This window comes from Octodon degus, unplaced genomic scaffold, assembly GCF_000260255.1.
Source record: "Octodon degus isolate 3935 unplaced genomic scaffold, OctDeg1.0 scaffold00306, whole genome shotgun sequence".
NCBI classification, from domain to species: Eukaryota; Metazoa; Chordata; class Mammalia; order Rodentia; family Octodontidae; genus Octodon; species Octodon degus.
In genome coordinates, this window is record NW_004524882.1 from 136,131 (window position 1) to 145,675 (window position 9,545).

General features: G+C 41.9%; 1 protein-coding gene across 1 annotated transcript in view; it reads right to left on the reverse strand.

Moving 5' to 3' along the window:
* Positions 1 to 112: 112 nt before the first annotated feature.
* Grm5 (glutamate metabotropic receptor 5) overlaps positions 113 to 9,545 on the reverse strand; it is a 585,509-nt gene continuing 576,076 nt past the window's right edge. Inside the window, exon 10 of the mRNA XM_004647439.1 lies at positions 113 to 317. Coding sequence (XP_004647496.1) covers positions 113 to 317 — 205 coding nt within the window. The remainder of the gene's footprint in view (positions 318 to 9,545) is intronic.

Consider the following 9,545-nt stretch of genomic DNA (forward strand, 5'->3'; position numbering starts at 1 on the left):
AGAATGTTTTCCGCGAATGGCCTCCGCTATGGGATCGGCAACGCTTGGCTTGAACGCCATCGCGGTTCAGAGCAGCACGAGCTTCCCGCAGGAGGTAGAGGCTCGCCGGTAGCTAGCGCTCTGCGGACCCACGGCCCCCCGCGCCGCCCGCGCCCCCCGCGCCCCCCGCGCCCCCCGCGCCCTTGGGGAAGGGCTTGATGACCGCCGTCTGGTTGGGGTTCTCCTTCCGGTTGATGTGCACCGACAGCCGCTGCCACAGGTGCTGCCCGCGGCTGCTCTTCTCGTTCTGGGCCCAGGTCACCGACTTGCCGTTGGAGCTGTGGAGACAGAGAGGAGAGGTGACTCCGCGCAGGGCCGCGCGCTGCTTCCCGGGTGGCGGGTGCGTGCGGGAGCCCCGCGGTGCCTCCCGAGGTGGGTGCGCCCCGGAAGTGCGGCGGGCGGCGGGGAGGCCCCCTGCTGGCCTGGGGCCGCCTAGGGGCACCTGCGTCTAGGCAGAGCAGCGCGGGGTTCTGCAGGAGCCCAGCCTTCCGCGCGCCCAGCAGAAGCTGGCCAGGTGCGGCTGGTGCAGGATCTGGAGGCGTCCGTCCCGTGCGTCGGCGCTAGCGCCTGGGACCGGCAAGGGCTTCCTCCAGACAGAAGCGTCACAGTTAGGAGCTAAACCCACAACCCAGAAAGGAGGCAAAGTGTGGGAAGAGTCAAGGGCGGAAAGTAAGTGTGGTTCCGGCCCGCTGGTACCTGCAGGCTGCGCGGTAGACCTAGCCCTGGACAAGTGGGGATTTCTGCCTGAGCTTCCAGTTTTGAGCATGGTTTTATATAGTCTGGCTTACCTGCTGGACTGTACAAATTCAGTGAAGACTCATACAAATTTTTCATTAACTGCAACTTTTTCTTCTTCACAGTAATTCTCACAAATGTGTTTTTAGCCCTGGCATTTGAATAATGATTGTATGAGGGAGCGGGTAATACATTGCCTTTGGCACCAAGCGCGATGACCTCAGATTAGGGACTTCATGACTCTTTTTGTTTAGGCTTTTCTCTTTTCTTTCCCGAGCAGTTCTTGTTTGGACTCTCTTATGGCCTCTGCAAGCTACTGTAATGAAGATGAATTTGGTGGCTCAGTCCCAGTGGGTCTCCTTCTCTACTCAGCACCACAAACTGGCATAGCCTCCCCATCACATTCCCTCTGTCAGAAACCCCACTGTCGCCAGAGGATATGACCTGAGCTACAGGGATACTACGTAGAGCAATCCTGGTATGATTCCCTGTCACAAATACATAAAAGACCTGTGCAACTAGGAATCTGTTAGCTTTAATGCAGACGGCTCTGTTCTGGAATGGTGACCAAGAGCTAGCCTTGGGCAGTCTCAGAACAGAAGACTTTGAAAACCCGATTGTTATATGAGCCGGTGGTTATTAAACCTAATTGTTTATAAAACTTACCTAGGGCATTTATCAAAGTCACTAGATGTATCCCCAGAGGTTGAATGTCAGGCATGGGTTCCAATTATGGATGCTTTTTACCAGAACTCTCTTTGGTGCCCCTGCCCTCTAAAGTAACTTGGAAGCAGACATTTTGAAACTGAGAAACAATGACAGAAAGCAACTTTTTTTCTTGAATTCTTATTGTTCCCGTGCCCATCTGGAAAAAAGATTTGGTTGCCTTTGCCAAGCAGGAGTCGCGACCCCGGTTGGGGCACACCTCGTTGCCTGAGTTTGCCTGATTGCACCTTCCAGATGCCTGCTCTGTGAGACACTTGCTGCTCTCCGTCATTTCTACAGTGTGTTTAGCTCATTCTCGCAGCTTCTTTCCCATGCTGCTTACTTCATCTGTTCTTTTTTGGTCTTTTCTTTGCTCGTTCCTGTATAATCTCATTTCATTTAATCTACCATATATATGGCAACCCAGGATTCTTAAGAATTCTGGATTGGAAAATGACCCTTTCCTCCAACCATCTTCTGGAAGGAGGATCAAATCGTTTCCTCGTGTGGAGATTGCTGTGCATTCGCAGTAGAAGTGGCCCTGGCAAATGTTTGACTTTTCTAATACAGTTTCAGGATTTGTTTTTCCATTTTGCATTAACCTGCCATGCTTCCTTTTAAAATTTTAGTACATTACACTTTCCCAGGTGTACATTAATTTTTGCAACCTGGCACAGAAGAAATGGGCCAGATTATTTATGGGATGTGATGGAAAGAGTGGTTGCCAGCGACTACTGCCTTTCTGCCCTGCCAGCAGGATAGGAAGCAGGCTTTTTGGGAGGGTAGTTATTCTTTCAGGTCACCAGGCCTCTTTTAATACAAAGCATGGGCTAGAAAGTGGAAGCATAACTGGATTTATTCTACCATGCTTAAACCCTAGGGATGCTTTTTCTTCCAGCAGGAGCTTTTGGGAATACCTGCTTACTCTCTCCCTCTCTTAAATGCTTTTAGTGTAAAATGGTGAGCACAACTTTGGATGTCAACAGTGACAATCAAATTGCACATCACCATGCCCTAAAATGTGACAGCGTATTGAAAATCCTGTGGGCAAAACATTAGAAGAAGCTAACATCTCCGAACCTTACCTTGCCTCCCCTCCCTCTCTCCTTTCTCCTCCTTTTCCTCCTCTCCCTTCTTTTTTCTTTCATTCATTCATGCCTTCTTTGCCTATTTTTGTATTTCTCTTTAACTTGCTTGAAGAAACCTTTCCTGATCCCATCCTTTACTAGACTAGATTTCCATAGCCCATGACTTTAAGCATTTAATAACTCTTCACATATGTTGAGCTCGTCTGCCGAATGAAAGGCACAGGCAGAGGGTTTCATTTCTTACTGTATTCGTAATGCCCACGACATTGTCTAGAACATGGCAGGTTTTCAGTCGTATACTTGACTGAATAAATGCATTTTAGTTTTAAAATTCATAATTGCTTTTGGTCAGAGTCAAGTTTTAAAACTGTTGAATATTAAGGAAATCCTACTGCTCTCCCGTCCTGGGTATAGCTGCATGGTGTGTAACTCCCACTCATCAGTAGTACTCAGTGTATGCAGGTAGGTGATGCTTCATTAATTATGAAAACTCCAATTTCTACATTAAAGATCATAAAGGAATATAATATGTATTATTGAAAATTTTCAATGGTGCATGATATTTGGGGCAGTGTAGGTAAAGGAGGGAAGGCAGGACCCACCCTGTCCACCTCAGACCTGACCCTGACTGACGCTCGGCCTGTCACAACATCTTTGAGACACCATATTTCTTCCTTGAAAAAAAAATAAAGAAATAAACATCTGTTCTTATGATTTCTGGATGGATCTGTAAGGATCCTACATATGAAGATAATCAAGGATAAAAATTCCACAAATACAGGGCACTAGTTATTATCATCAAACTTCTGTTCAGTTATGATAAGATGTTTTCATTATTTAGGCTGATAAGTTCTTTCTCAGCATTAAGATTTTGTTTCTTCAAGTGGCCTAAAGGTAAGTGATAGAGTTTTTTGTTTCCTGTCAGTAGCATTTGCAAATCTCTCCACTGCATATACTGAGTGTTACAAAAGAAGAAGAATTAAGTGTAGAAGAGAGAGAGGCAGGACATAATGATTTGGTACGTCTGGACAAGAACCAGACACACTTCATGCTCTTTTCCAAATACCAATCACCTCTTTTCAAAATAGTACCATGTAATCTCACGTCTTCCCTTTTATGATAGTTTGTTCTTTATTTGTGGAATTAAAAAAAAATACCTCAGTGCGATGTGAAGATTATGTTTTCTAGGGGGAGGTGGGTTTTGTTGATATTTCAGGTCTGCCCCAATGACCCCTGAACTTTTATTCCCCCAAGTTTCTTCTTCCCCTTCTTCCCTTCCATGTAGAGCACTTAAATCACCCATTAGTATCAATCAGGCTTTGAATGTCAGCTCACTGGCTGCCCTGTTTCTCTGTTCATCTGACCAAACATGAAGAAATAGAGCGTTCTGCCATGGGGTGCCATCTCCAAGGGAGCAAACAGTAATAGTTTAAATGTCAAAATGTCTGTGGCATTTATAATTTTTGTGCCTATGGTAAATAGAAGTTGAATAACCCAAGCAATTTTACCCCTGAATGTTAGGTTTTTATTAACAACATGTAAAGGAATTACATGTTTTTATTTCACTGAATTAAAAAACAACTCAAGTCTTAAGCTTTTCTTTCTTTTTCTTTTATGACATGCTTTCTTAATACCTTAATATGAGGTTTTAGGGAATCAGAGTGTTACAATCAAATATAACCTCTGAAAGTCAAATTATTTTTAATAAAAGTAGTCTTCTTTACTGATTCTTTCTTGTTTGCACATTTGGGTTTGAGGGGTATGAGAATGGAAAGGTAGTATGGTTATGAGCTAAGACAAAAAAAATTGACAAACTTGGGCAAATAACATTAGCAAATTATGTTTGTAGACTGACATCAGAAAATATTAAATGAAAGGGCTGGCCAAATAGCTCAGCAGATTAAAGTGCCTGCAAGCAGGTACAGGGGCCAGGGGTTCAATCCCCTGGCATGCCGTGCAATGCCAGCTCCATCCCTGGGGCACGCTAAGATGGCAATTGAGACTAAGCATGGTGGCCTTCACCTATAATCCCAGCACTTGGGAGGCTGTAAACAGGTGGATCACTATGAGTCTGAACTAGTAGTGAGACCCTGAACATCCTGTAGATCCTTCCCTAAAACACACACACACACACACACACACACACACACACACAAAAGAAAAGAAAAAATATTAAATGAGAAAACCTCATAGATTAAGAACATTATAGGCAGACAGTTTGCAGTGGTATTTCTATTTCTGGCTAATTTTCTGGAACTTTTTGTGAATATATTTTGATTTCCATGTTTGGCCTTCAGTAGAAGAGTGTAGTATTACAGTTTTTAATAGATGTTGAAGAATTTGATGTAGTTCATAGTAAGACATCCAGAATAGATGAAAAAAATAAAAAATAAAAATAAAACCTCCTGAGTTTGGCCCGAAACCTGACATCTTTTTGTTTTTGAAACTTAAGCTGAGATGTACACTGTACTATGTAAGAAAAATGACAGAATCATGTATATAAATTTCCTCAGTCATAGCATAAATGGATGTAAATAGCTATCTTGTTGACAGTTTAAATAGCTATGAGAATGTATGCATTAGAGATATATGTAGAGAGAAAAATGCTTGAATAAAATAAAATCAAGGAATAAATTATAAAACACTTAAAGTAATCAAAACAATATATCTTCATAGTGATTAATAAATTACTCTTAGGAACATTCTGACTATCAAGGGAGATAAGGCCAGTGTATTTATTCACTTTTTCTTTGTGTGTGTGTGTGTGTGTGTGTGTGTGTGTGTGTGTGTGTATTTGGCACAGAGTCTCACTACGCAGCTCGGACTCACAGTGGTCCTCCTATTTTCAGCTTCCCCAGTGCTGGGATTACAATTGTGTGCCACCACTCCCAGTCTCTGTGGCCTTCTCAGCATGCCCAGGGTGGTGCCAGTGTGGCATGTGGTGCCTCGAAGCCTGGTCCCTGTGCTTGCATAAGTAGGCACTTAGTCTGCTGAGCTATCTCGTTGGCCCTTACTCACTTTTTCAAAACTGAGGAAACCCAGGGTTAGTAGTAGTAGGTGATTTGCCCTACATGTTTAGAGTTAGCAAGTGGAAAAATGAGAACCATCTCATGATTTGCAGTCCCAATTTTCATGCTATATTGTGTCTGTTTTCTATGTGAACTTACGGGGGGCGGGGAGATGGCTCAGTGGAATAAGCGCTTCCCTGGCAAGTGGTGCAAGGGCCTGAGCTCAATCCAGGTTCCTCAAAAAAAAAAGTATGTCTTTATTCTGGGGAAGAAAACCCCAGAAAAATTGGTATATCTGGAGATGATATGTGTTTTGGGTTGAAAAATTACTCATTGAACTCATTCTCTCTGTACTTGTTCCTCAAATCCCCACACAGCCTAGAACACATCTTACATCGTTTTGTGGCCATTAAGTCAAATAGTGCAGTGCAATTAGGCACCAGCACCCGTCAGTGCATATCTTGGAGATGAAGGTCTTCAAAACCTGCAGCCAAATAAATAAATATGTGACTGTTCTTGACTCCGTTTTTACATGCTCTGATGCAATGAAAACACTTTTCCTATGGACAGTTCTAATTCTTTTCTCTCTGATTTAGGAATTCCAATGATGAGCTGTCTCGAAGAAAATAAAATTGAATTCAAAAGAAAAGCTAGATATGGAAGAAAGCTAGCACTACGCATATCCACTGACAGATATGTGTGGCTCTCCCTTCCCTCCAAACTTCAAATGAGGAGGTAGATATGCAGACGGAAGGGTGGTCAAGGCCCGGAGCAGAGGAACAAAGCATACACTGGGCTTCAGCGTGACCACATCACAAGGGATTCCAGCTTACAGCAGGAGGAGCTGTTTCCAGAAGGATTACTCGGGGAGTGCTGTCTTCCTAAGGAGGATCCATGTACTCTCTTTGGATAATTGCTAGTCTGGGATGAAATACTTAAAGGGCGCTGTAGTTACTGAGCTCTGTGCAGGACGTCAGTGACAGACATTCAGAAATCCACAAGGAATGTGTGAGCAGCAAGCAGTTCAGTTTGACTATGAAAGTTAAAGCATCAAGAGCTAAAATAATTAAACTGTTTTGTTGCTATAAAACTTTTTGCTGGACACCCCCAACAATAAGGGTCTCCTTTATTCTCCTTTCTTTTGCTATGTGAATAACTCAAAAGTAACTTAGGGGCTTCTTACTAGCAGCTGGAACAGATATGAATTCAAACATAATTAGACCAAATGAGTGTTGTGATCATTAGATTTAAAGGCAATCTATAGCTTCATCATTAAATGACTGAATGGTTTCTTTTCTTCTTCATCCATCAGAAATATCTTGTTATTTAATGTTCTACCTAATGTGTTCATGGCTTGTAAGAGCACTGGGATTGCAGGCATCATGCGGGTGATATCGTCAACCTTTACCCAAGCTTTATCCATTGACTTTGTCCCTAATTTAGCCCCAGTGCTGGTTCTACTTGAGAAGCTGTTAAGACTTAACTGGTATTTGCCAACTCTCAATTTAAATATAAAGACTTAATTGATATTTCAGAGATTAAGAGAAAAAATGAGAGACTGAAACAAAATACTTGTGTTAGGGTAGATTCAAGATGCTGCTCCCGCAGTCCTGGGATGTAATATTGGCATAATAATCTATGAGACAGTGAAGAAAGTGGAAAGCGATTTTCTGACAGGAAAATTAAAAGAAAAGATAGTGACTTTCCCCAGGAGGTTTTTGGTGGTGGTGGTGGTGGTATAAGAAGAATTAAAAAATGTTGCTGCTGAGGAAAGAAGTTTCAAGGAAAGATTGGCGAATGAGGTGAGGCTTAAATGAAGCCTGAAGATGGAGGCTGTTATCGTAGATAAACAATACCCAGCTAACAGGTGGATTCTCTACATGGCTTAGGAGCTAATTTCACATGGTTAATCTCAGGAAAGCCTTCCACAGAGCCGGGAAATGATGATCATTCCCCCGGATAATATTTCTTACAAGGATTTTAGTCCCTAACAAAATTTTTGTGGAAGGAGAACCACTGAGTCCTATTTGAACTCATCGTTGACAACAGAAGCCTTTTCTGGTGGCCACCCTTGGTGGGATTGTAAAGTGTCTCATTGTGCTGGCACTGATGTGACCTCCTCCAAGGCTCCTCCTGAAGGCAACGGGTGTTAGCAAAGTATGACGTGGCACAGAGGCAAGCGTTGGACCTGTACATTTTGTTGCGATATGACAGGTTTTCCCTCCAAATTAAGCTTTGTTTTGATTCAGAATTCAGTTACCAGAACTCAGATTTAAATAATTCCTCATTAAAGTTCTAAGTTTTAGTTAGAATCTTTTAATTAAGATTAGAAGAGGCTTATTTTGTGAGTTCTTTTTTCCAAAGCAAGAAATAAATTTTTTTCAGCAATCACAATATAATAAAAATTATGATTTAGGAAAGAGATAATGAAACTAGACACAGCTGTTTTGTATTTTCAGAATGATGCAGCCAAGCACACTTTGTGGAAGAATTTAACTCAATTCAAACCTTGCAGGAAAACATGGGCTGGGATTGGTGACGAAGATGAGACTCCTGGAAGAGTAACAGTTCCTATTTCAGTAGAACACTGCTGCTCGCAACATATTCTCACCTGCGTTGTGTTTGACCTTCATGACAGCTGTCTGACATAGAACTACTCAGATGTTACCTTTATGCAGGTTGGCTTCCTCACTAACTCAGGAGCATTCTAGGGAGTGCAGCTCCATGCGTGGCCTACGCTCAGTAGATGTCTGGTGCAGAAGAGGGGGCTCAGAGTGCTGGTGACATGAATCACAGCATCTTGGACGCTTGGTGTGGGCAGATGTTATTACCCTGATCTACAGATGTGGAACCGGATGCATGCTGAATTTAGCTGAGTTGCACAATACCCCATGTAGACTCCAAGGAATAAAAGCCTCATGGTGATAAATCACTAGGTGGAGGAAGCTTATTTCATATATATTTGAGTTTATAGTATACGAGGCATATAGATTTATGTATAATGACTAAATGTTTCCAAATGTAAACTTCTGTTGAATCAATTCATGATTCAGAAAGTGTGCACTTACATGAAATAATTGATTTAAATTTTCTCAGCACTCAGTTTTGCTGAGTAACTCTTGCTACATTTCAGTAGTACTCAGCTAAGAAGGATATAGTAAGTGTCCACTTAATCTCAGTCAAAAAATTTTAACTACATATCAAGGTGAACCTACCAATTGGAAGCATCTTTCAAAAATTTACTTTCTCATGTAAAGTATAGGAGTTTTATTTGACTATATATATATGGCAGGCTGCTCCCTTTTTGGCTTGGCATTTGTAACATCAGAGACTACTTGGATTCCCTTCTTCCATATTACAGGAAATCATAAGCTATCAAATATATTTTCTCAAGTAAAATACATGGAAATTTGTACGTACACTCATAAATAATAGCTACAAAATTGTGCGAATTTGTGTGTATAGTACATTTCTAAAATATATACACCGTAGTCAAGGACAGAAGCCTTGCAAACAACTTTGACCAGCTCCTTCTTTTCCCAAGTAAACCTGTGACAAATGAGAAGGCAGTTGAGCAGAAACAGGAAAAAAGGTCATGAGGCATAAGCTCTCCTGTTACTGTTTTCACAGGCTTAAGAGGGTCCAAGAGTAGCATAAATGTACTCCGTAATTATTTGCTTAGAAAAAGAAGCAAAAGCAATTAGGAACTCGTAGCTCTTTATAAAGCTAGTGGTTCCTGCTCTAAACACCACACAGTAACTACCTTGAATGTTTGCAGCTCTCTAGAAAGGTTTCCCTGGGAAGTTGTTTAAGATTTTGAGGATTAGAATAAGCTACCCAGAACACATGATTTTGATTCTTCCTTCCTTCCTTCCTTCCTTCCTTCCTTCCTTCCTTCCTTCCTTCCTTCCTCTCTTTTCTTTCTTTCTTTTTTTTTTTCTTTCTTTCTTTCTTTCTTTCTTTCTTTCTT